At 35.8% G+C, this 27,439-nt stretch overlaps 2 protein-coding genes across 4 annotated transcripts; one reads left to right on the forward strand and one right to left on the reverse strand.

Annotated features, from left to right (window-relative positions):
• The first annotated feature begins 923 nt into the window (after positions 1–923).
• Positions 924–3,304, forward strand: duox2 (dual oxidase 2). Its single transcript, XM_067379317.1, has 7 exons — positions 924–1,070; positions 1,577–1,634; positions 2,028–2,162; positions 2,242–2,449; positions 2,557–2,771; positions 2,858–3,075; positions 3,296–3,304. The coding sequence occupies exons 1-7, from the start codon at positions 924–926 to the stop codon at positions 3,302–3,304; spliced, it is 990 nt and encodes a 329-aa protein (XP_067235418.1).
• Positions 3,305–6,599: 3,295 nt separating this feature from the next.
• Positions 6,600–27,131, reverse strand: apba2a (amyloid beta (A4) precursor protein-binding, family A, member 2a). Of its 3 annotated transcripts, none has more exons than XM_067379516.1 (12): positions 27,032–27,131; positions 21,303–22,883; positions 18,986–19,045; positions 18,822–18,858; positions 18,539–18,684; positions 18,340–18,426; positions 17,894–18,076; positions 15,316–15,495; positions 13,756–13,968; positions 13,561–13,680; positions 12,892–13,032; positions 6,600–7,356 (listed from the first exon to the last, which is right to left on the reverse strand). In XM_067379516.1, the coding sequence occupies exons 2-12, from the start codon at positions 22,851–22,853 to the stop codon at positions 7,285–7,287; spliced, it is 2,790 nt and encodes a 929-aa protein (XP_067235617.1). In that variant the 5' UTR covers positions 22,854–22,883; positions 27,032–27,131; the 3' UTR covers positions 6,600–7,284. The 3 variants fall into 3 exon arrangements, with proteins under 3 accessions (XP_067235617.1, XP_067235615.1, XP_067235616.1); XM_067379514.1 differs by having other exon boundaries at positions 18,822–18,861; XM_067379515.1 differs by lacking the exon at positions 27,032–27,131 and adding an exon at positions 26,515–26,726 and having other exon boundaries at positions 18,822–18,861.
• Positions 27,132–27,439: the final 308 nt, after the last annotated feature.

Raw genomic sequence — 27,439 nt, forward strand, 5'->3', positions numbered from 1 at the left:
TTTAAAAACGGAAATTTATGTGCGAGAATGTGAGGAGGAGGTTTTGACCCCGTAATTAGTTTAAATCCTTCTGAAAGTCACAAATTTATTAAGTCTTGAAAGTAGCTTACATTTCTCGCTCTCTCTCTGTTTTTTACTACAAGTATTTGTTTCAACATTGTTTAACTAATTTTTACCGCTACAGTTAGAAAAGAAACGTGAGAATATTTTCACCCAGCGAGCTAACAGTGAACGTTCTCAGAACTTTGGATAACGTTCTGGGAAGGTTCTCTCGGAACGTACGTTAACATAACGTTCTTTTAAAGTTATCTGGTAGGTCTATTTAATAAATAATAATTTTTATACATCTTTCATGGAGAGTTTGTTTTCCTGAAACGTGTTAGTTGAACGTTCATCTGTTTTTTTAATGTTAAAGCTAGTCGAATATTCTCTAAACATTAGACGTTCCCATAGCTGTTTGCAAAATAATCGAATGGAACGTTCTCTAACGTTTTTTAAAACTTAAAAACTGGAACGTTCAGAGAACATTAAAAATAACTATTATTACTTAATTCGAACGTTAGCAAAACATTCTTAGAACGTGTTTTTGTTAGCAGAAAAATTGCTTGCGAACTGAGGTAACCAAAGCGGGCTGCTCGAGCGCTTCTGTCAGGATTATTTTCGGACGATATTTCAATAAAAAACATAATTTAACACTTACCAAATCACTAAAAAAAATAGTTGACGATTGCGAATTTTTCTAGAACACAGACCAAAAACGACGGGTACTGGTACGTACTTCAATATAGCGACTTAAAATTTCGACACCTTTGAAAGTCACTGCATAATTCGCACACAAGACTGTTATCTGCAATCTTCAGGTAACCGAGCCTCTGGCCAACACTGTCCTGCTTTCAGCTTTAGTTCTCGCCTGTTGGGGGAAGATGACTTTCTACGATGGCATTTACCCGTTCTACCCGCTACAAAGAAGCCCGTTCATCGTCGACATCAGCCTGCTGGTCGTTATCCTGGTTTTCTCGGTTCTGGCTGTCAGTTTCATCCTCATTCTACCAGGAATACGTGGCAAATCGGTGAGTGACTTGGATACATTTTTCTAGAAAATTACAATAACAATGCATCTACTACAGCTTTATAATAAGGGAAAACGATAAATGAAGGATGTGAGAGGATTATTCTATTTTATGAAATGACAAATAGGCTTTGTTGGTAAAAGATGCTTCCTTGAACCTTGAATTCACCTGAGTTGTCAAATGAATAGGCTAGCTATTTCATATTATTTAAAGTATTTCTTACTTTACATTTTTTTTAACATAATATGTGAATGTTTTGGGAAAATTATTTCCCTAAACCTAAAGATTAGTTTTAAAATCTCAGTGTCTGTATAACACCAATAGACTACTTTTTTTTTTTTTTGTCAATTTAGGTGACTTTTTTAAAAACTTTATTTGTAAACCTGATGTTTTATTTTTTATTAAGTTTTATTATATGAGTATTTTACATCATCTCTTTTTATATGTTTCAATTTCTTCGAAAAAAAAAAAAAAAGAATATTAAAATAAAATGTCCTCTTTTTCAGAGACTGTTCTGGATGTTCAGGATAATCATTAGTTTATTTATTGGAGTTGTTTTAGTTGGTGAGTATTTCAAGTATTTTTTAATAAGTAAGTTAGGAAATCTAGTAGTTGTTGCTATAGATGTGGGCCTCAAAATCTACAATGCGTGTTACAATGCGTGAATTGCTTTGCATTAGAAACCAAAATGCTGCTAAAGCTTTTCTCTGAACTTTGTCAATTTTTTAATGACTTTTAACAAAGGTCAAGGTGATTCAATTGAATGCCTCTTGGCTTTGTTATGTAATGCAATGACATTCATACAGTTTTTAAATGTGAGTAAGAATATTCAGCTGGAACAATAGAAATAAATGTTCCTTTAAGTCCTGTTATCTCATTTCATTATATAAGATCTGCTAAACTTATATAACATAGCCTACATTTTCATTCATGCTAAACTCTTCTTGTCCGCTTCAGCACTGAATTTTACTGGAGACTGGGCTGAAGCCAGAGTCAAGGCCAACGCCACCTACAAATCCTTCAGTAACGCAGTGGTGTCCGCTGAGGTGGGACTGCATGTGGGCCTTTATGGAATAAACATCACACTCAAAGGTGAACAAGATGAGTCCTTGACATTTTTGGTCCACTTTTTAGAGCCACAAATCTCCAATTTTGACGTCTGTTCCAACAGGCGAGCCAGTATCGCAGATAAACGAGACAATTAACTACAACGAGATCTTCAGGTGGTCGAGCAACGTGGATGAGCAGTACGGTGACGCGCTCGAGCGTGGTCTTCCCAACCCGATCCTTTACATCGCTGAGAAGTTCACACGCACCAGCGCTTGCGGGCTCATCTACCAGTACAGATACTCAGGCCGTTTCGCCTCAGCCAATCTGTGGTAAACCAACACACAGTCACCACCAATCTCTTACAGTAGTGTAAAGAAACTCCGTCCTATTCAACATATGCAAACAAGCTAAAGTAAAGAATGGCCTTCTCCCACAGGACGGCTTTTTGCTGCTGGCTGGTGGCCAACATCCTCTTCTCAATGCCTGTCATCCTCTATGCCGGCTACATGATGATAGCCACGGCTGCTTTCATCTTCTTCTCCATGGCTTCCTTCTCAACTATATACAACGTGCCCCAATGTGACTTCAGTATAGGTGCAGAGTCCTTAAGGACAGACTACAGCCATTCCTTCTGGATCGCTTTGGCTACGGGTAAATGCTCCTTATTGGAAAGCTTCTTGAAAGCATATAAAATACTATAAAACATGATTTAATTTGTGGTGGTTATGGATTTTCAGGTATGCTGTGCACTGTGATTGGTTTGGTGGTGGTGCTACTGGACTGTCTATTTCCTGGGAGGATGAGGGAGGCGTTCAGTGTGGGCGTGGACAATGAGGATGACGAATGCCATACCGGTGAAGGCTATCTCAACTCAGGCTTTCTAGAGGGAGTGATCCATGATGACAACATACAGATGGGGAATAGCGCTTTGCCTCAGCAGATCACTACATTAACAGTATGTTTATTACTACAGATAAAAGATATGATTTACACATTTACATTTCATAGGAGTTTCTTTCCATGGAACACAAAAGGAGATGTTTTGAAGAATCTTCATGCTGCTCTTTTCCATACAATGAATACATAACACCAAAATGATGTCATTAATTGTTTTAAAACTCACTGTCTTTGCTGTTTAAATATTGTTTTCTTTCTTTTTCTTTGTTTTTTAACAGAGGCTTTGAGGGGCGGTTTGTTGCCGTCCACAACTACTACTTGAAAACTTGCAGACTGAAACTTGCTGGGAGCAGCTGTATATAAAATTGTTACTGGTTCTATTCTATTGTTCTACTGCATATACGCATGTATATATGTACATAATGCAAAAAATAAAATACAAATTCTACAATGTATCCATTTCCATTATTTGTGTTACTGTATCTTCTTAATCAACTGAGATATTATTCACACATTATTGCAATAATGACATTTGGCAATGCCGAGATTGATTTCATAACCACAGGAATGTGGAAGTTTAAAGCTAATTTAATTCAATATAGGCGTATCATCATCAACTAGGGGTGTAACAATATATTGAGTCACAATATATCGCAATACTAAAATGCAACAATATGTATCATGGATAGTGACAATATATGTGGTGAATAGTTCACCCAAAATGAAAATTACTGTGTTTGAAAAGTTTTTGTGTCAGTACTACATTAAACTATTATATATAATGTTGAATTGAATGTATAATAATGAAATGGGGGAATATTTGTGAGTCCTGATAATGCCAAATGTTACCAGTAAAAAGTGGCCTACATTATTTTAAACATATCTAGTCAGTGACAGAGTGCAAACATATTCATCAAAATAGTTTCATCGTTAGAATCATGAATACTTTTATTCTGTTGTCACCATTATCCTGTGCATTGGGTTAACAGCACCAAGTCCAAACCTATTCATTTCCACCCCCAATGTAATACCAAATTTAGCATTTTAATCAACAGTGCATTTTTTGTTATGCTTTTACCATATGTTTTGGAGTATCACAATAATATCATATCGTGAGTTCAGTATCATGATATGTATCGAATCGTGACATGAGGGTATCGTTACACCCCTATCATCAACTACAAACTAAACCATAAAAGCCCACTTTCATTTCTTCATTACCAGTGTTGGGGAGTAACTAATTATTTATAATTTAATTACAAAATAAACAGTAACAGCTACTTAGGAAAAATGTGTAATTAAATTAGTTACTTAAGAAAATGTTAACGATAATAAAGGGGGTTACATCTGAATGTTTTCTGTAAAAAACTAGGATATGTTGAATATTATTAATTTATTTAATTGATTTCTTTCCCAAATTGCATTGACTGCTCTAAAATATGAGACATCAATGTTTCAGGAGTTTAGGACACAGAACAAGACACATGCTTATTCAATAACAATTTTCTATTTGGGTTTGCTTTATGGGTTTTGTTTTTTTCCAAGGCATTGTTACAATATTCTGGAAATGTTGGGACATTTTTTAAATTTGAATAAAATGAAAACTAAAAGACTTTCAAATCACATGAGTCTATATTTTTATTCACAATAGAACATAGATAACAAAACAAATGTTTAAACTGAGACATTTTACAATTTTATGCACAAAATGAGCTCATTTGAAATGTGATGCCTGCTACAGGTCTCAAAATAGTTGGGACGGGGGCATGTTTACCATGGTGTAGCATCAACATCTGGACATCGAGGTTATGAGTTTCTGGAGTTTTGGTGTTGAAATTTGGTCCCATTCTTGCCTGATATAGGTTTCCAGCTAGAGTTGTGGTCATCTTTGACATTTTCTTCTCTATAGGTGAAAGATCTGGATTGCAGGCAGGCCAATTCAGCACCCGGACTCTTCTATGACGAAGCCATGCTGTTGTAATAGCTGCAGTATGTGTTTTTGCATTGTCCTGCTGAAATACACAAGGCCTTCCCTGAAATAGATGTCATCTGGAGGGGAGCATATGTTGCTCTAAAACCTTTATATACCTTTCAGCATTCATAGTGCCTTCCAAAACATGCAAGCTGCCCATACCGTATGAGCAGAGATGCTGGCTTTTGAACTGAACGCTGATAACACCCTGGAAGGTCTCCCTCCTCTTTAGCCCGAAGGACATGGTGTCCATGATTTCCAACAAGAATGTCAAATTTGGACTCTTTGAACACTTTTCCACTTTGAAACAGTCCATTTTAAATGAGCCTTGGCCCACAGGACACGACTGCGCTTCTGGACCATGTTCACATATGGCTTTCTTTTTGCATGATAAAGCTTTAGTTGGCATCTGCAGATGGCACGGCGGATTGTGTTTACCGACAGTGGTTTCTGGAAGTATTCCTGGGCCCATTTAGTAATGTCATTGACAAAATCATGCCGATGAGTGATGCAGTGTCATCTGATTACACACTATCTATTTACTGCCTCTCTAAGATATCCCTTTTTATCCCTTGTAATCATGTTACAGACCTGAAATCAATTAACTTAATTAGTTGCTAGATGTTCTCCCAGCTGAATCTTTTCAAAATGTCTTGCTTTTTCAGCCATTTGTTGCCCCCGTGCCAACTATTTTGAGACCTGTAGCAGGCATCAAATTTGAAATTAGCTTATTTTGTGGATAAAAGTGTAAAATTTCTCAGTTTAAACATTTGTTATGTTATCTATAGTCTATTGTGATAAATAAAATATTGGTTCACGTGATTTGAAAGTCTTTTAGTTTTCATTTTATTCAAATTTAAAAAAACGTCCCAACATTTCTGGTATTTGGATTGTAAATGGCGGTGTTTCCTGACATAGCTATGCAAAGATTTGATTTAAAAAACAGTATTATGGCTATTAAACTATTTCTTGTTATGATTTTAAATCTGTATTTGACCTCAGAGAGATCTTAAAGTAAAAAGAGGTGCTAAAGTCTGATTTTGTGGTGGCTGTGCATTAAAATTAAATTATTATAATCTTAATTCAAATGATGAAGGATTCTGAAAGTCTGACAGCAGTCAGTATTGAGTTGGCTACTATTATAAGGTTAATCCTGCCTGGTTTAAATGATTGAAAATGATTAAAAGTTGAAAATATTTGTTAGAAATGTAGAAAAGTAATCCAAAAGTAATCAGTTACATTACTTTAATAAAGTAATTGTAAGTTACACTACTTATTACATTTTAAAAAGGTTAACTTGTAATCTGTAACCTATTACATTTCCAAAGTAACCTTCCTAACACTGTTCATTACTAATAACTGAAATAAAATAAAAAAAAATTAAAAACTATTTATTTACGTTAAATCGAAGCAAATAAACTAAAACTTAAGAAAAACGATAGACATATAAAAAGTACATAAATTAATAAAAATGGCTAAAATGCACAACTTAATTAAAAAGAACAAAATAAAAATAAAAACAAAAAATATAAAAATGAAAATATTAACAAAAACTATTATAGTATATAATTGATACTAAAATAACACTGATTCTGTGGATTTAATGCTCAGAGAAAAAATTAAAAAGCACTAAAATTACATGTCAAATGCAGATGGGGTTCATTCATGAGATAAATCAGACTCCATTCATTCTATATACATTATTTATAATATCATGCATGAACATGAATGCAGCTCAGGTTTTCTGATTAGTATATTTGTTAGTCTTCAAATCCGGCATGCTGAACTAGTAATCTACAGAAATGAGTCATTCATAGTGTACAGTACCCATTTATCACAGAGACACTGAGGACAGCCAGAACATCTCAAAGCAAATGTAACAGTAATCTTTGGATTTTAGCATGCTTGAGTCCATTTTTTGAGATTGTGAAATGAGGTTTGTTAGTTAAATGTATTGATAATGCCCTACTTTATCGATTAAATCATCAGTAACCAGTCACTTGGTATTTTTAACTCATAAGTACTTTGTTAGTACTTAAAAAGGCTTGAACCAAAGGCATTTAACATATATAATAAGTCAGCCATGGAAGACTGTCAGTATAATTACATTAATAAGCAAGTAACAGCCCCCTTTGATAAAGTAATTATGTGATTATGTGTGCATGTTTGCACTCTTTCTAATGATCTTAACATGCAGTCCGCAGCCACATGAAGCAAGACAGAGCTCTTGAATATTTTTCTGCTTTTTTTTTTTAGGAGGAGCTGTAAATGTTGCAGGAGAAAGTCCCAGATTCTTTATATGTACACTGGAGTCTCTTGACCAGTTAACAATCTGAACATGACGGCTGGCATTGTTTTCATGTTAATCTGTTGAGAAAAAGAAAAGACACCTCATTTTAACAACATTCACAGCATTAATAAATTACGTAATAACAATAATTGAATGTGAGCAGGGATGATGACTCTGTGCTTAAAATAAAGGTCAGTTTTTTTGACTCACGGCAAAGGCAAGGGGTGTAAAGTACTAATTGTTCTTGATAATTGTACAGTACTTGCGTATTGTTTTGAGGAATTTGTACTGTACTTGAGTTCAGTCGAAACTGAAAACTTGTACTCTGACTTAATTACATTGTTGTGGTAAAAAATAAACGTGTGTATATAATTGGCTTCCATTTTTATTGGGTATTTTTAATTGGTTTCTTTTAATCGTTTTACAAGAGTGTTGAAATGATACATTTGTCATATTTTCGATTTCCTTTTTTGGGCATGTCCCCCTCCACACTTAATACATAATAGTAATTATACATAATACATGTATAAAAAGCCTGTTTCACACTTTTCAAAACTTTTTGTTCATTTGGTATTTACACCCAAAGCCACTTTATAAGGTACACCTGTTGTTAACGCAAATTTCTAATCAGCCAATCACATGCCAACTCATTGTATTTAGGCATGTAAACATGGTCAATATGATCTGCTGAAGTTCAAACTGACCTTAAGAAGGTGATTTAAGTGACTTTGAACATGGCATGGTTGTTGGTGCCAGACGGGCTAGTATGAGTATTTCAGAAACTGCTGATCAACTGGGATTTTCACACACAACCATCTCTAGGGTTTACAGAGAATGAGAAAGTTCTGTGGTCAGAGAAGAATGACCAGACTGGTTTGAACAGTAACTCAAATAACTGCTCATTGCAACCAAGGTCTGTAGTATATCTCTGAATGCACAACACGTCAAACCCATAGACTAAAAAAAGATGGACTCTCTTCCATTGTAGTAAGTGAAGCTGTCAGCGTGCCAATATGGAGCTGACATCTTGAGTCTTGAGTCTGTGCAAAGTTAAAGTCAAAAAGTTAAAAGTTAAAGCTCCAATCTCCTCCCGAAGATTCAGAAAAAAGTCAGTGACTACTTCGCTCAGAGAAGCTGTCAATCTCAGCTGTCAATCATGATGTCTAAACCCGCATCAACTAACTCAACCCAGTCTCATTAGAAAAACGTACCTGTGGGAACGTTTTTGCGAGTCGCAAAATACGTACCAATCGGTTGTTTGCAATCACATGTTTCTGGTGACGCGCAAAATTCCGGTGGAGGGCAAGCAGTGAAAATTAGAATGGAAGAGATGGGGGAAAGTCCTTTCTGTGCTGGTTTAGAAAGGTATAAACAGAAAATCACAACATATGTTGGACGTGATCTTTATGTTATGAAGATGAGCGACTTTTCCACTGAATTGAAAGACTTTCCTGCCATCGAGGAGGTCGAGAATGTGAAGCTGCCGTCACGCCGCGTTCAGTTCTAGTCTGGGTTTGTTTATATCGCGCTGCCTTTCTGCTAGTGAAGTTAGGGCAGTATTTTGATTTTCTGTCATGATTGTGAAAAATGTCGCCATTGTAGGTCATTTATGCTTAATCGAGAATCGCAACAGGAGCTCACGTCATCGTTCAGGGAAAAAACTGGACGTGTAATACAATTGTTGCCTTTTATACGTGTAAAAACACAGTAAGGGAAAGCTGAGGAAAATAATCACATAGCTGAGTGGTTTTAAAAGTGTTGTCTTTGTTGTTGAATCAACTAATGTCAGCTTGTTAAACATTTATTTATTTGGACATTTTCTACCATACGATGGCTGAAGCAGCGGCGCGTGACACTGTTCTCATGGTAACCACATCAACATTGTGAACGGAATACTACAAAACTGAAGTGAAAACATCAAATTATCATTCAATGGGATAAAATAGCTTCTCTCAAACGATACCATGAAGAATGAATATTTAACCAAGTCAAAAACAAATAAGGTAAGCAGGTGTCCATCTTCATTTCAGTATCAGCAGACGCAAAACGCTATTAAAGGCAACAACTTTTAAAGTTAAAAAACGATATAAGTTATAAAAAATAGTATAAGTATGTAAACGATATAAACACCTTCTGGGTTCTTGATTTTATCGATTTGAGCAATTTTTGAGCAATTATCGTTTTTGATGGGATTCCTATATAGAAAAATCACTCCCTGCCCTCCAGACTTATTCGCGCTGCTGCTGTGACGTCATGTGCAAACAACCTATCACTGCAGTTTTGATGTGAAATGTCCACTGAGTGGCGCTAAAAGTGTGTTCATTTATTTTTATTTTTTGGCGGAACAGATTAACATGAATATGGTACGTTTTTATGACGTCGGTTTTTATGCGAATCACCGCAGTTCTGATTGATTTGACATTCGCACTCCATTGTGTTTTAAAATAACGTACCACCAACACTACACCTAAACCTACCCGATAGTGTTAACAAAAGCAAATGTGACATAAAAAGCATCTGTAATTGTGCCGTTTAGATCTCTCTTTGAGCTCTTTTACCATGACGCCTTTCACGGGATTCGTACACGAGGCTTCCTTGTCTCCGTATCAGCTGAGCTACCGAGCAAGATGTCAGAAAAGCGAAACATATGGAGCTGGTGGAGCGATGCAAAGTCCAAAATATATTCGTTTACAAATCGTGCACTTTGGTAAAAAACGTTTTGAAGTCATAACATAATATTGTGCAAGGAGACGTAAAAACGAGTCTTAATTAATCCATAATCTGACCCTGTAATCATAACTTTGTGTGAAAATGATTAAAGGTGCGTTCACACTTGTTTGGTTCATTTGGTCTGGACCAAAAAAGAAAAGAAAAACATTTAGTCCTTGTTCGATTAGCGTTTAGACACACATCTGATGCCTGTGATGGACAAACTCGCAACTATGACGAGAAATGCATGAGGATTCTGTCCTTTTTAGGGTCTCATCTTCCTGTTTTTGGTTTGTTTACATGTCTTTGGTCCGTGTTTCGTTCATTTGAACCGCACCAGAGTTCGATTGGAAGTGGACCGAGACCCATCTTTTCAGCTTGTTTGGTGCGCACCAGGGTTCAGATGGAAGCGTTCACATATGTTCAAATTAACCGCACTAACACCTTGGTTTGTTTTAATCAAACCAAACATGACAAGTGTGAACGCACCCTAAAAGCGCTTGCCGTTTTACTGCCTCTAGCGTTCATTTCTGTTGGAAACTGCAGTGATATGTACATATTGGTACGTATTTTGGTGACTCGTGAAAACGTTCCCACATATACGTCTTTCCTATGAGCCCAGGTTGCAATAACTACCTAAAAACAAATTTATTTAAAGATTAGCATAATAAAAAAGTGCATAAAATGACAGAAACCATCTTTGAGAAAAAAATATTTGACGTGTAACTATTACTGAAACTGACTCCACAGTCTCCAGATCTCAATCCAATAGAGCAGCTTTGGGATGCGGTGGATTGGGAGGATCATAGAGGCATGGGGGTTGGTTTATATCATTCATACTGGCAAGCAGCCTTTGGTGTATCATCATTGGTAGCTGCCAAGCCACTCCATAGCAAACAAACAGAGTACCCTAGCAACCATTTTGCAAGATCTATATCTCTGCATCAGAACATCGTACAGACTTGGCCGTTGGTTTATATTGTCAAGCAGCCTTTGGTGTATCATCATTGGCAGCTGCCAAGCCACTCCCTAGCAACCAAATGGAGTACCCTAGCAACCGTTTTTGCAAGATCTATATCTCTGCATCAGAACATCATAGAGACATGGCGGTTGGCACTTTTGACTCATGCTAGCAAAGTGGACTTCCAACATGCTACACATGCTAGCAGTGAATAGCTACATGCTAATAGTGATTAGCTTAGGGTTTAAACATGACACAAACTAGTAAAAATGTGTTAGCATCATGCTAATGGCATGCTAATTGTGTTAGCATCATGCTAATGGCATGCTAATTGTGTTAGCATGATGCTAATAAAATGCTAATCATGTTAGCATCATGCTAGCAAACATGCTAACCATGTTATCATCTTGTTAAAAACATACTAGCAAAATGGTAATCATGCTAGCATCATGATAACATTATGTTAATCATGTTAGCATGTGGCTAGCATTATGCTAATCATGTTAACAATTTGCTAGCATAATGCTAACATGATTAACATCTTGTTAAAATCATGCTAGCTACATGAAGTGTGTCCCAATTCGCATACTTCATGCACTATTCTATGACATTTTTAAGTATAAATAGTGCGAGTAGTGCGTTCACACAGAAAATTCCAAAAAGAAAAAGTGCACTTTAAATACCCGGATGATACACTAAATTAACGGAAAAACGAAGTGTGGAATGTTGTACACTTCATGTACTCAGCTGTCGCAGCTTTAATTACGTAGTGGAGGGGGAGGGGGTATCAAACTCTAATGTTAAATGACAAAATAACCTTTTACAATTCATGCACTACATGGATGAGTGCATAGTGCACAAGTACATAGTGTATAGTGCGTCATTTTGGATGCAACTATTGTAATCATGTTAGCATAATGCTAGCATTATGTTAATGTTAGCATTTTGCTAACATTATGCTAACATAATTAGCATCTTGTTAAAAACATGCTAACAGCATGTTAAGGTTGTTAGCATCATGTTAGCCACATGCTAATCATGTTAGCATTTGTTAAAAACAACCTAGCAGGACGGTAATTATGTTAGCATAATGCTAATCAAGAGTGCCGAGTTTTGCCACTGCAAGCACCATTCACATTTTCTTCAGGATTGTACATTCTAGATCATTCTACATTCAGCAAACAAATCTGCAGCAACTGTGTGACGCAATTATGAAAATATGGACCAAAATCTCTGAGGAATGTTTCCAGCACCTTGTTGAATCTATGCCACAAAGAATTCTGAAGGCAAAACCCAGAACATAATAAAGTGCCCGTTGAGTGTATGAGTGTGCTTACCAAATTTATTAAGCCAACACCACCCTAAACTAACAGTATTGGTGATTACCAAAATCATTTTTTATGTTTCTGTAATGGTTAATCCACACCAGTATGTGCAAGCTGTTTAGTCACAGTAGTGTTTGTAATGCTAAAATATAATTATTGTTGGGATTTCATAGATTCAATGATAGATCGCACAAAAGTTTCATCAAAAGCAAGTCTTTGGGAACATCTAGAAACTTTCAATAATAACAGAGACTGTGGAAAAGTACATAAAACAATGCCAGCAAGAACGAAAGCTGTTATACGAGATAAAATTATGTGTGAATAAAGACTATTTAGTTGTTTCAGTTTGTTATTTGCCTAATAAATGACAATAAAATTTTTAGTTTTAAGCAAGTTTTTGACAGATTCCTAAAATATTGTTTAAATATATTTATTCGCACTTACTGAAATAAATGAAATCTTAATATTCAAGCACAATTTAATGTGGAAACCGTTTACCTCATCCAAAAAAATTTATAGCTAAAACATTTTGTGGCCTTTAATGGGCTAATATTTTTGGCACAGTATCACTGTACTTTTACACCCCTGCCAAAATGTATGTATATATAAAACAGTACCTCTCCTACAGATACTGAAAGGGCGTGGACGATTTTCTCATGGGCCATAGCCACCACACTCTGTCCGTTTATCTCAATTATTCTGTGGCCGACACGCACCCCTCCCCTCTCGGCAATACCTCCACGCATCAGACTACAGATCTGTAAGTGTAAGATTGCAAAGTAGTCATGATACAACAAAAAAATCCCCTAACTATGCAAATAAACAGCAGCTGATTAGATAAGTTAAAGGATTAGTTCGCTTTCAAATAAAATTTTCCTGATAATTTACTCACCCCCATGTCATCCAAGATGTTCATGTCCTTCTTTCTTCAGTTGAAAAGAAATTAAGGTTTTTGATGAAAACATTCCAGGATTATTCTCCTTATAGTGGACTTCAATGGCCTCCAAAATGGTTGAAGGTCAAAATTACAGTTTCAGTGCAGCTTCAAAGGGCTTTAAACCATTTTTTCCATAAGTTGAATAGGGAATGCGTAGGACATACAGCGGAAGCTTTTTGACCTTCAACCGTCTGAAGTCCACTATAAGGGGAATAATCCTGGAATGTTTCATCAAAAACCTTCATTTCTTTTCAACTGAAGAAAGAAAGACATGAACATCTTGGATGACATGGGGGCGAGTAAATTATCAGGAAATTTTTATTTGTCTTTCCTAATCCTTGACACTTACTATTCCATTCTGAACGCTGAAACCGAGCTGGTATTGCAGGTCTGGTCTCTTTATGAGGACGGTAGTAACAGGTGGGCAACTCACTACACTCAGTTTCACCTGAACGTGATTCTTCAGGCCCTGAAACATAAGAATATGTAATACTGCAATCTAACGACACACAAGTGTTGAATACATGCACAAGAATGTCAAAACCTTGATGATGCCCTGACAGGTGGCGAGAGGCAGGCCCACCAGACTGGTGTCGTTGACGGCCATGATCTGATCGCCCACGTTGAGTTTGCCGGAGCGGGCGGCAGGGCTGTTGTTCAGCATGCAGGCCAAGATGACGGTGGGCAGGATGGAGCCCCAGCCCGACTCCACGATCACCACACCCAGTATCTCCCCCTTCTGCTTCTCTAGATGAAGCTGATTATAAAAAAAATAAAGAGCAAAATTAAATTATTGACTAGAAATAAAGAAAGAACTTCAAGAAGATGGAAAAGATTGTAAAATGAGGCAAAGAATATTCCATTAATAAAATGAATATGGGGTGGCAGGTGCTATTATATGTATGATTTAACACAAGAATGAGCCCAAAGATCCTGTGATCATGTTTTAAACATTTTATTTGTGTTTTTTTTTTTTTTTTTGCATTTACTCTTGCATATACACCAATATATTGGCCTGGCTAATTAATCGGTTAGTATTTAGCAATTATGTGTTTATTAATCAGCTGATAACCAGGATCAGTTTTCAGTTTTGTAATATTTCAATTCATTTTTGAGAGCTTTTTGTAGTAAATATTGTGAAAATAAAATAAATAATAAAAATAAATGTGTGATTAATTAGAAAATAATATAAAAATTAAAAACAAATGAATAGAAATTAATAAAAAAATTATATACTAATATATATTAAAAATATTACATTTATTATATATTTTTCATTCATATATATATATATATATATATATATATACACACAAATTATATAAATATAATAGTTAGTTTGTGTATAAACATTTATGTTTTCATTGTCATAACTAACATTTTTGAATTTTTGAGCATTTTGTAGTAAATATTGTGAAAATAAAATAAATACTAAAAATAAATGTGTGATTAATTAGAAAATATTAATAGAAATTAATTAAATAAATAAATTTATTTAATTCATTAAATACACACTTAAATATAAGTTATTTTATGTTTTTATTGTCATAGCTTAAATACTAAAATAAATGTTTGATTAATTACACAGTAATATAAAATAATATTAATAAATATTGATAAAATGTAATACATTAAAATTAAAAAATATATAAAAAATATTAAATACATATAATTTATAGTTATATAATTATTATATTTAATAAAAATATATATATTTGTAGAATTATAATGAATATATATTAACATATAATTGTGTGTATCTATCTATCTATCTACACACACACACACACACACACACACACACACACGCACACACAATTATATAAATATAATAGATACAGTTTATTAATTTAAGTTTTTATTGTCACAGCTATAAAATTGTTAAATACGTTACATTTGTGATAATAAATATACTGTATACTGACCCCCTGACCCAAACTGGTTGACCACTACACTAAAGTGAATAAAAAGTGATAGAAAAACATTATGAAAGACTGAGAGACGGGGATCTGGAAAAGACTCTCGCAGGAGCATCCCAACACATTTACACAAAAGCAGCTACAATTCCAAGCTGCTATGATGACGTTTCCAGTGCTTTAATTACCTCTTTAAGGTTTTCAGAATTGGAGAAATGGATGAGGTCGTCATTATACATCTCCTGTGTGTTCAGTATGTCACTGTATTCTTTCTGGCTGAGGTCCTTAGGATTGATCCCATTGGCTTGGAGGAACTCCTGGTAGGCCATGCTGAACGCCTGACCGATGGACTGTGCGATGAGCTGGGCCTGTGGGAGGAGGGGAAGAGGGGAGGTGAACCACTCAGAGAGGAGGATACTTGACGTGACGACATCTCAGAGTGAGAGAGTGCTTGACTCAAATCGAGAGAGCGGAAAAAAGTAAAGACAATTACATGAGCAGATACTCCATACAGCTTACTGTCAACATAGTGAAGAATAAACTGACTAGAGGTCACAGAAGCTATGAGCTACAAATTTCACAGACCACCTGTCATTCATAGTTACAGACTTAGTCATTATTCAAGCTAATCTGATCATGATTTCAGCCACCAAAAATAGTGTTTGTTAAATATTTCTTATTGAATATGACATATTATATTTTTGCTTAGTCATTATTTAGGCTAATTTGATAACGCTTTAAGCTACCAAAAATAGTGTTTTATATATTTTGACTAATTTGATAATGATTTTAGCTACTAATAAGATTATAAAATTTTACTATTAAGTTTTTTTAATTAAATATTGATAAAAAATTGTATTGTTGAATATGAAATATGATATTTAATAATTATTTTATTTGTAGATATCAATAAGAGTTTTTAATCAAATATTAACTTTTGCTCACTGAATATGAAATATTATATGCTTGTTTAGTAATTATTTAGGCTTTCAGCTTCAAATCAGTGTTTTAATAACATATTGCTTATTGAATACCAAATATTATATGTTTGTTTAGAAATTATTTTGTCTAATTTGTTAAAGCATTCAGTTACCAATAAAATTGTGTTCAATAATAACTAAATGCTAAATATTTCTTATTGAATATTATATATTGCATGTTTGTTTATTAATTACTAAATGTTTAATATTCTTATTGAATATTATATATTGCAAGTTTGTTTAATAATAACTAAATGTTAAATATTGCTTATTGAATATTATATATTGCAAGTTTGTTTATTAATTACTAAATGTTAAATATTGCTAATTGAATATTATATATATTGCATGTTTGTTTATTAATTGCTAAATTTTAAATATTGCTTATTGAATATTATATATTGCATGTTTGTTTATTAATTACTAAATTTTAAATATTGCTTATTGAATATTATATATTGCAAGTTTGTTTATTAATTACTAAATGTTAAATATTGCTAATTGAATATTATATATATTGCATGATTGTTTATTAATTGCTAAATTTTAAATATTTCTTACTGAATATTATATATTGCATGTTTGTTTAATAATAACTAAATGCTAAATATTGCTTATTGAATATTATATATTGCATGTTTGTTTAATAAAAACTAAATGTTAAATATTGCTTATTGAATATTATATATATTGCATGTTTGTTTATTAATTGCTACATTTTAAATATTTCTTATTGAATATTATATATTGCAAGTTTGTTTATTAATTGCTACATTTTAAATATTGCTTATTGAATTTTATATATTGCATGTTTGTTTATTAATTACTAAATGTTAAATATTGCTTATTGAATATTATATATTGCAAGTTTGTTTATTAATTGCTAAATTTTAAATATTTCTTACTGAATATTATATATTGCATGTTTGTTCAATAATAACTAAATGCTAAATATTGCTTATTGAATATTATATATTGCATGTTGTTTATTAATTGCTAAATGTTAAATATTTCTTATTGAATATTATATATTGCATGTTTGTTTATTAATTGCTAAATTTTAAATATTTCTTATTGAATATTATATATTGCATGTTTAATAATAACTAAATGTTAAATATTGCTTATTGAATATTATATATTGCATGTTTGTTTAATAATAACTAAATGTTAAATATTGCTTATTGAATATTATATATATTGCATGTTTGTTTATTCATTGCTAAATTTTAAATATTGCTTATTGAATATTATATATTGCATGTTTGTTTATTAATAACTAAATGCTAAATATTGCTTATTGAATATTATATATTGCATGTTATTTATTAATTGCTAAATGTTAAATATTTCTTTTTGAATATTATATATTGCATGTTTGTTTATTAAATGTCTAGGCAATTCTGAGCTCAGTCATTTTACCACATTTAAAACTATAAATTCCACAGAATCCTGCAGATTTTTTCCCAATAAAATCAGTGCATAAACGGCAAAATATTCCATCTGGGTTTTTGACTAATAATATGTGTATATAATATGACAATATACAGACAGATAAGCATATAGTAGGTAGTTATTAACGGGTACCATGATTCAACACTGATATGAGGACAGATTTATTATGAAGTTTTTGATTGATAGATTAAAGCTTAAGTGTGTGAGTAAGTGTGTAAGTAACAAACAATATTTATTTGTAATATTTGTAGACACACTTCAGCTTTAATCTTTAATCATAATAAATACATTATTCACGTCATTCATAATTTTCAGAAAAGATCAGTCTCACATCCTCTGACTCAAAGACGTAGCATATCATGCGGTACTGCTTCCGACTTTCTGTGTTGAGGTCTGATTCTGTGCAGTCGAGCGAGGAGGAGTTAGACAGACGCCGGCGGGCCATCAGAACCACCACGTTACCGATGTCTGCGATGTATGAGATGGTGCGGAGGGCGTTGTCCATCATCGTCTCCTGCGAACAAGGATCAGGAGTTAGCCAATGAAAAGTCTGTAAGCATTAATCCTGCACCTTGTTCTTTAATGTCAACATTTTTCTTTCTAAAAGGGCAATTTGTCTTTTTATGAGATAGTAAAGTGGGAAGAAGGAAAATTGTATTGGGAATTGACACAAACCTGCATTCCCATTAGAGCACCATACAACACTGTCTATACTGTATATTCATAAAATAGTTGATATATTGATACAATTACCAGGTTTATATGAAATGTACCAACCTGTGTGTCAGCATTGAGCACCTTAATTGCCTTGGTTGAGATGAACAAGTCAATCTCAGTCAAGCTCTGAGATTCACCCTCTACAGACTAAAGAACAGTTACAGAAAGGTTACAGTGTCATCTAGTGGAATGAGAGAGAACTTCTGACACCAGCTGCTATTTTTTTAATGGACATTAAACATTTTCTCTTGTAAAATACCTTAACACAGTCCACAGCTTCCTGCGCTTGCTTCATGCGCACACTTTTAGACGGGTTTCTTTCGGACAGCAGCTGGGTAGAGCCAAGGTAGTTTGCAGCAAAGATGATTCCATTGATGAGATCTTCTGGCTCACATGGACCAGGGACTGGAAAACAAATGCAAAGACCAGGATAAACAACTACACTAATAAAGCTCTAATATTAATAAAACACCAACGATCAACACATGTACCGATGCATATTTCAGATTTGTGTCACAATATTCAAATAAAACAGAACTTACTATCCACAAAGCTTGGAAAAGAGGGATTTCTCTGGGTCTGCTGAAAAGCAAAACAATAATTAAGGTACAGATCTCTTTTCAGGTTACAGCTTGCCCTATAGATATATTCTGAGGGACAGAACTGACTCTGCGATTACTATTCAGCATATAAATAGGTAACTTGCCGGTCTCTTTTGTCCGGATGGAGGCTCTGTACTACTGTCCTCTGGACTACTCTGAGAAACCTGTCGAAACATTAAAACAGACAATGCTATTTTGATATATAGGTACAATTTATAATTGACATGATGATGAGACATGATTATTGATGAAAATGTAGGGCTGAAGCCATAATATAAGTGGATGGTAGTGCTTTTGTAATAAAAAAACAGTAGCCAATAGCCAGTCAGTTGTAGCAGGCCAGCGGTTGATTAAACTGTTTAGATTATTTGTGGCAAAACGACTCAATTTTTAGGAAATGCAACACAAAATGTCTGCCCCTGTATATACATATTAGTTAAATTAGCACAATTAGCATTAGCATAATTAGCTTCAATTATATTTGGAACCAAATGGCTAAAGATTTGAATAAAAAAGGAATGTTGTATGTTGTTTTCCCAACAACCATTTTTTCCAGTTTTTACTGTATCAGTGTTCAGAGGCTTAACTAACAATCGAATAGTCTTTTGTTTCAAATCTTCGAATCTGCCCAGAGTGTTTCCTTCGCCTGCAGCCTGAGACACATCCCTGCAACCTAACGGGACAAGAGGTTTGGAGAATGGATGGATGGAAATCTTCAAATTGGAAACATTTGATGCTTGTCTAGACCAATCACAATCTTTTGGACAGTCACTAGCACACTTTTCCTGAACGCTTTCCATTCGATTCCTAGTAGCACAACTTGACCCTGGAGGGACCCTTGGTTGTTTGGGGGTTTCCTGGTTCCTTTTATAGTTAATAACTGATTCACACTCTTGCCCCACTCTATCATGACTGGAATCTTGGGGACGATTTCTGCCGTCTCTGTGAAAGACTTCAGAACAATCGCCTTTATGTGGGATCTCATTGTTGTTCAACTCCACTTCTTTCCCTTCATAGTGACTAGGCGGACCAAGAAGGTAGAAGTCTGGTGTTTTCACACCTATGGATCATTTGTTTTGTTTCGAAACAGGGACTAAATTTGTTACAATGTTGTATTTTTTTCTTGGTTTGGTTCGCTTTCACAAGGCAACATTTCAAAGTGTACCAAAATATGTTTATACAAGTCATATGCGAGTACCACTGTCCTCTTATTGGTCAGAGTTTTCTCAGCGTCATCCATCAAAATGATTGTCAAGTTCGCTCCCTGAGCTTATTGTGGCTTTATTTGTAACTGTTGAGACACATGCAAACACTATATGAATGTAGCTGTAATTCCCGCTCTTAAATTACATACTACATTCGTATTAATGCTGCGGCAAATTCACACGCGCTCTCTCTGGATTTCCCAGTGCTGTCTAGGCTGTTTTGAGACCATATATGAATGTTATAATGCAGCTAGAGCCGGAATCAAGGCTTCGTCAGGACAGCATTCTCGCACGGAGAAGCGCAATTACACAACATTTAAGATGAAGAGGTGCTCTTTGGTTTTCAACTACCGTAACTAATGTTCTCACTCACAGAATCAGACACTACTGCTTTTTTTATAACACATTTCCCGTTATGAATTATGGTTTGGTTTGTTGCGTCGGATTGCTTTCACATCTCAAGCGAACCGCTCCAGAGTTCATTTGGAAGTGTACCGAGACACACCCGAGCGCGATTGCTGCATTCACGTCTGCCCAAACAAACTGCACCAAACGGGACAACGCACTCTAGTGCGCTTCAGCCGAACTAAATGAGGCAGGTGTGAAAGCACCCTAAGGGTGTATTCACACCTTTCTTGTTTGGTTCGACTGAATCAAACTCGAGTTTGTTTCCCTCCTTAGTGCAGATCATTTTGGCAGGTGTGACTACAGCAATCTCACTTTGGTGTGGGCCAAACAACCGTACCGAGACCCAGCTGAAGAGGTGGTCTCAGTCCGGTTCAAAACAAACTCTGGTACGGTTGAATTTCTGTCCAATGAATGGATGACCGTAGCACACGTGTGGTTTTGTTTATGAATTTTGGTTCACTTGCAAAAAAGGCAGTGTGAAATCGAACCAAAAAAAAAAAAAAAAAAAAAAAAATCAACATTGTATTTGGTCCGGACCAAAAGCAAGTGAACTAGTGGACTTTACTGGTGTGAATACACCCTAAGAGTCTCCAAATAAGATAAGAACAGTCTGTCTGATCAAAGCTACCATCCACATTTTTTGGCATTTAGGAATGGGTCAATCTGGAATAAATAACAATAACTATAACTATAACTACAAAATAAAACTACAATAACAAGGATCAACTCAAATGGAACCAAACATTGCAGTTCCTCTGCAAAGAGGAAGAAAAGACTTCTTGACAGTTAGCAAAGAATTCACAGTTACCTGTTCCTGACTAGGCCTTGTCTTCTCCATTTCAACAGGTTTGGCCAAGTCTTTATGCAGCCATTTGTTTGGGGACTGTATAGGTGTATTAACATGGGCTCTGGATTCGCTGTTTCTCCTGCCTGATGATGTTGAAGAGGCCCTGGAACTGTCAGGAGCCCCTTTCCCATTATTTGTTTGATCAGGTGAACCTTTGTTCCTTCCTGAGTTGTTTAGGGCAATTTTAAGTTTGGTCTTAACTCCAATTGCAATCTGGTCTTCCTCAACATCCCCATTACCCCTTGTCTCTTTTCCACCTTTTGGTTTGTGATTACAAATGGGACGGTCATGTCCTCTGTTTTTGCTGTCTCCAGGACTTTTACTTTGCTCGTGTGAATGTTTCCCATCTCCGTCCCTGTCGTCCTCTATAGGGTATTTTAGCAAATGCCTTTTTTTCCAAGCACCTCTGTCCTCTGGATCTGCAAATGTTGCTTTATTGTTGACCCCGCTACTGTCCTGGTAAGCAATGTATCTGTTGTGTGCTCTTTCCGAATGATGTCCTCTAAATCCGAAACTTTGTCTAGAGTCTCCTCTACACTCTCTGACCACTGGGACATCACAATCTTTTGGACAGTCACTAGCACACTCTTCCTGAACACTTTCCATTCGATTCCTAGGAGCACAACTTGACCCTGGAGGGATATCCCTTGGTTGTTTGGGGGTTTCCTGGTTCCTTCTATAGTTACTAACTGATTCACTTTCTTGCCCCACTCTATCATGACTGGAATCTTGGGGACGATTTCTGCCATCTCTGGGAAAGTCTTCAGAACAATCGCCTTTATGTGGGATCTCATTGTTGTTCAACTCCACTTCTTTCCCTTCATAGTGATAAAAACCATCATTGTCTTCTTCTTCGCTGTCCTCTTCCCCTTCTTCCTCAGTCTCTTCTTCATCCTCCTCGTCCTCAGCCATGGGGGCTTGTACGAAGGTTGTCTCTGTGATAGGCTCTGGGCGTTTGTAGACCATCGTTGGTGCATCTTGCTGCGGTGCCTTGTAAAAGCCTTCAGAGTGTTCCCAAGCCTTTTCTGGTTTACAGCTATCCCGGACTTTCCGAGATGTGCCGGGACACTCAGCACCATCTGCACCTTCATGACAGTCCATTCCTTCCATGTAGCTTTCATCCTCAGGACAACAGTGGACATAGTAGGTCATCCTATCCGCTTCGGTTTGCAGTTCCTCATCTTCCTCATAATCATGCTCCTCCTCGTCTTCCCCGGATGCTACATTATCATACTCGGACAGCGAGTCTTCTTCCATGCTATCTGGCTGAAGGGGGCTTTCGCCTTGGATGGAGTCGTCCCCAGACCCATCACTCAGACAGGACCTAGCTGGCGTAGGTGAGGGTGGTTGGATGTCCAGTTTGTCATTCCGAAGTTCCTCAGGAACTGGATCAACTCCATCTCCATAGAGCTTTTCACTTCTCTCAGGTGCAGTGCTAGAGGCTGAAGGGTTGAGCTGTGAAACAATGGCTCTGGTCCCTGGTCTTCTCCAGAGAGCCATGACTGGCTTCATCAGGTCCACAGAAGTGGGATTCTGTCAGCCCTGAAACAAGAAATGCCAAAAGTGAGTTTGATGAGTAAATTAAATATCCATGGAGCAGCAAATATGTGGAACATTCCTCATATTAAACCACTAAAATGAATTCAAGATCAAAATCACAATGTGTCTTCATCACACTGGAAGTGGAAGACTAGGGGGACAAAAAAGGTCCACTGTCCACTGTCAATAGTACAGCAATATATAAAGCACAGCTCAAACAGAAGCCACTTTCAAACCAAGCAGCTTTCTGTTGGTCAATGTGGTGAATCCATGTGACCAATTTGAACTTGAAATCTGCTTGGGGAAACTTTCACCATGAAATCCCATGCATGAGTCCTGAGTAGTAATGGGTCGATCATGAACGATTAGTTTATTTTGAACAAATCTTTAATATGACTTGGGAACAACGAGTTGTCTCAGAGAGTGAATTGTTCGTTCCCTTTCAAGGTAACTTGCACTGTGTCGGTAACTACACTTTGGGGAATGCCCTTAGCGTAGCGCACTCCACAAATTGTTGTTGCTGATGCAGTGTCTCATTTCCTTTCTCAGGGAACAAGGGTTACAGTCGTAACCTGAGATGTTTTGTGTTGACTGTGCATGTGCAATATCCTATAGGTTCTTTACAGGAAATGATTAGTTCATCACTCGAGTCTTCGGGTTTGGGTCCGAGTCGATCCTGTGACAGCCCCATAGAGGCTATCCATTCTGTACAGGAAAGAGAAATGATTAGTTCACCTCGACAAAAGAATGAGCTATACCGACTGCATAGCTTCAGCCTATGGGGTTGTCACGTGATGAACGAATAACTCGAACCCGAAGACTCGAGAGGTGAACTTATCAATTCTGTATCTGGTACCGACTGCTTAGCTTCAGCCTATGGGGCTGTCACGTGATGAACGAATGACTTGGCTCAACATCGTGATGGACGATGGCATCATCTATCAGCCCAACCCTATATGTAATGAAATAAAGTGTGCTAGTATCCAGCAAGTACTGGAAAAAAATGTCACTCAGGCATCATTGTGTGCAGTAATTTTCATCTACACATTGACTTTGTAATCCCTGAGCTGTATCAAAACCTCTGAGGAAAACAACCTCATCCAAATCAAGCACAGTACACCGCAGCATCAGGGAGACAGATCTGCACAATTCAGCAGGTGTATCAGCAGGAAACATGCTGATATTTTCCTGCACTACAGGGATTTCTCCCTTGATGAGAGGCATCAGATTCCCAGTGGAAATACGGCCTCCTTTTGATTATGTGACTCGCTTAATTTGTCCCCTTATACAACACAAGCTTGCTTCAACACAGATGGACAGATTTTTTTTTTTTTTTGTTTGAAATCTTCATAATTGTTTTTTTAGGATACTGAAAATCAGGAAACGTGGGATCTATAGTCAACACTTATTTGCAGATACGGAGCAACTGAACAAAGTTTGAAAACAACCTTTTAAGCATGGCTTAAGTGTCCAATACTTTTGTAGGCCATTGTTTAAGAATGGAAATTCAGGGGTGGCAGTAGAATGTTAAGATTTGCTAAGTTTGCTAATCTATCTGCATTTAATGTGGTTTGTATAAATTTGCAAAGTAAATTGATTCTTATTTCTCATGAATTACGCAACTCACAGTTTGCAATTTCAGATAAACTGTGGAAATTGGCCCACATCTTAAAAGAGAAAACAGCAAGCCTAAGCTGAAAATGTAGTCTTGGTTGAAGCTTGTAATCGAACACATTAGTATCGCTATTAGACCAGCAAGGAACTTCTGACTGGCCAATATACCCGTCTTCCTTAATGTTCCTTTATGTTCAGCGACTGTCAATGAATTTGCGGGGATTTTTTTCCCCCCATTTGGTCTAAATTGTAGATCTTTGTTATTCAGCAATGCATAAATATGCCTTCATTCACTTTTCTGTGAAGTTCATTTAATAAAATAGGTTTAAAATAAATACCATTTTGAGTATGTGAATACAATAAAACTTAGATTTAAATAGATTACCATTTAAATCTAAATAAGTAATTGTTCACTTGAACTAACAACAGGGTTCCCGCTCCTTTTGCCAAATAAAATTTCCATGGCATTTCCAGGGTTCACACATATTATGAACAATGAATTTAAATGATTTTTCTTAATTATGAAATTATTTTTTAAACTTCATTTTATAGAGATTGTACTCAGAAAGAGCCATTTCAATAAAATATTTAAATATTTTAGAGCAGAAAATAAGAAAAAACAAATCACTTTCCATAACTTCTTAAAATGCCCTGATATTTCCAGGTTTTACAAGCTTTTTTCATTCATGATAAGGAATAAAATCATTTAGATTGCACTCAAATTGAACAATTTCTAACTGCACTGAATATAATTAAAGGTGCAATATGTAATATTTTCTGTCCACTAGTGGTCGCGTGTTGAAAATGATGTTATAACAATACTCTTATATATTAGAATGTCATATTAAATGCTGGATGCCTTGTGTTGATAAATGGCATACAATTCATTTTAAAACATATTGTATAATGGAGAAAATTCTGTATTACTGTTACTAACAATAAAGCTGCATCTGATTATGCTATGTTAGCTACTTGACAAAATAGTGTTTTTCTCTGAGGCATGGTAAAGCATAGTACTCAAAATCAAGAAAATTAGATTTAAACAATAAGAGTAAACATGTTGAGCTATATAACAACAATTAGTTTACTGTCTATAAATATATCAAAACAGTTGTTCCCTTGCCTATTAAAACATGTAAATATTAAAGCGTCTTTGGTGTTTCCATGGTTTCTACAAAATAAAACCGGAAACAGAAGGTAACGCGGGTATGACGCAATTGACAGGCGACTCCTCACACGTCCCGGAGCCTTGGATAAAATTGCAATTTTCTCACTGCAATTTACAAATAATTGGAAACATTTGGGATATTGTAAGTACTCAAGTGAACAAAATATATATAACACTGGCCTAGTGGTTTTTGGATGTTTTACTGCAAAATTCTTACATATTGCACCTTTAAATGAAATACTTTAGAGCTTAACCTAACTTGAAAATGTATAAACACCATAGTAATTTCCATGACTTTCTAATCTTTTTGTTCAAATTTCCATAGCTTTTCTAGTCCTAGAATTTTTTTAATTCCCTTATTATACATATCCATATTTTACATTACCTGCATGACCAATGTGTGTGTGTGTGTGTGTGTGTGTAGGATGTGCCCATATCTGACAAACTAAATGGGCTGGTAAAGGACAATTACACAAATGCACAATCTGTCAAACATGGTCTGAAATGTAAAGGTGCAAAGGCAACCCCTAGACCTGCAGGGAGTTGCGGTCTCATCTAAATGTAAATGCTTTTGTCTGGACACTTCACTGCTGAATCAAATAAACAAAACATCTTAAACCAGCATAAGCTAGTAAAAGAACTTCAGCTTTGTTGGCCTTAGCTGGTTTAAACTGGTCTCTCAACCTGACCAAGCTGGTTATCAGCTGGATTAACTAGTCAACAAGCTGGTATTTAAGTCTGATCAGGTAAAAAAGTGTCCCAAACCTCTCTAAACACCCCAACAGACAACACAAGCGGTTTATGCTGGTTTTTTCAGCAATGTTGTATGGTCAGACAGCACATTAAGCTTACCCAAATGCATTTGCAAAACAGTCGTTCAATTCGGAATTGTAAATATTTTGAAAAGTTTCTAAATGAACCTCCTTCAGCACCAAAATAAGCCTCATATCCAGCGGTTCTGACGTCACGATCCATTCTTCCAGTGATCTCGAGGCTGAATTACTGCATCCATCGTCCATCGACCCGGACTCCTCACACAGCCCAAATGAATCACAAACACAGCCCATAATCCGTCAATCATGGCCAAAATGCTCTTGTTTCTGCACATAACATCATCATGAACATTTCCCCGCCTCATATCCAGAGAATATGAAGATACGTCGCCGTTTCAGCGTCATTACCGAGATGCCACATGCATGTGCACGCGCTTAAAACCTGCACTCACTCACAACGACAAAATACACGTGGTGATGAGCATTAGCACGTTGTGTATTTTGTCTTTTTAGTTCAGGTATTATAAAACTGACTAAAATCGAAGCATGTATATGTAACGACCGACGATAAGCTTTTAAAATGAAGAAGTGCTTACCGAAGCCAGTTTGGCGTTGCTCAACCAAATGAGTATTTGTCGTTGTATTGCTCAGACACTTACAGACCAAATGCTAGGACATGTCTTCCATGAACCACAGATGCTGAGGAACGTGGATGTAGCTTGTACACACACCCGTCCCTCAGCATCCCGGGACAGTGAAGCGCTTTATGACTTTTTTTAAAGAGACAGTCTAACATCACAGCAAAAATAGGCTACTAGCAAATACAATCTTTAGATTTTTCCTCAACTTATAAAGCATTTATTTCTCCGTGACAAGAAACCCCTTTCCTATCTGAAGTCAACAAACTTAAAACATAAGTAGTCTTGTCTTTATCAATCAAATTGGAAAAGCTGCATAACTGTATTGTGTACAGCATACTACATCAGTATACAATGCATTGCATA

This window comes from Chanodichthys erythropterus, chromosome 24 (genome assembly GCF_024489055.1).
Source record: "Chanodichthys erythropterus isolate Z2021 chromosome 24, ASM2448905v1, whole genome shotgun sequence".
Lineage (NCBI taxonomy): Eukaryota > Metazoa > Chordata > Actinopteri > Cypriniformes > Xenocyprididae > Chanodichthys > Chanodichthys erythropterus.

What these genes read in the sequence shown, in the direction of transcription:
- duox2 (XM_067379317.1), top strand. Translation starts at nt 924, where the DNA reads ATGACTTTCTACGATGGCATTTACCCGTTCTACCCGCTACAAAGAAGC. An exon ending in TATTGGAGTTGTTTTAGTTG is followed by an intron (nt 1,635 to 2,027) that starts GTGAGTATTTCA and finishes TGTCCGCTTCAG; the next exon opens with CACTGAATTTTACTGGAGAC. An exon ending in TTCGCCTCAGCCAATCTGTG is followed by an intron (nt 2,450 to 2,556) that starts GTAAACCAACAC and finishes CTTCTCCCACAG; the next exon opens with GACGGCTTTTTGCTGCTGGC.
- apba2a (XM_067379514.1), bottom strand. Translation starts at nt 22,853, where the DNA reads ATGAAGCCAGTCATGGCTCTCTGGAGAAGACCAGGGACCAGAGCCATT. An exon ending in TTTTCCAAGCTTTGTGGATA is followed by an intron (nt 18,685 to 18,821) that starts GTAAGTTCTGTT and finishes TTTGTTTTCCAG; the next exon opens with TCCCTGGTCCATGTGAGCCA. An exon ending in TCAGCGTTCAGAATGGAATA is followed by an intron (nt 13,033 to 13,560) that starts GTAAGTGTCAAG and finishes TTACACTTACAG; the next exon opens with ATCTGTAGTCTGATGCGTGG.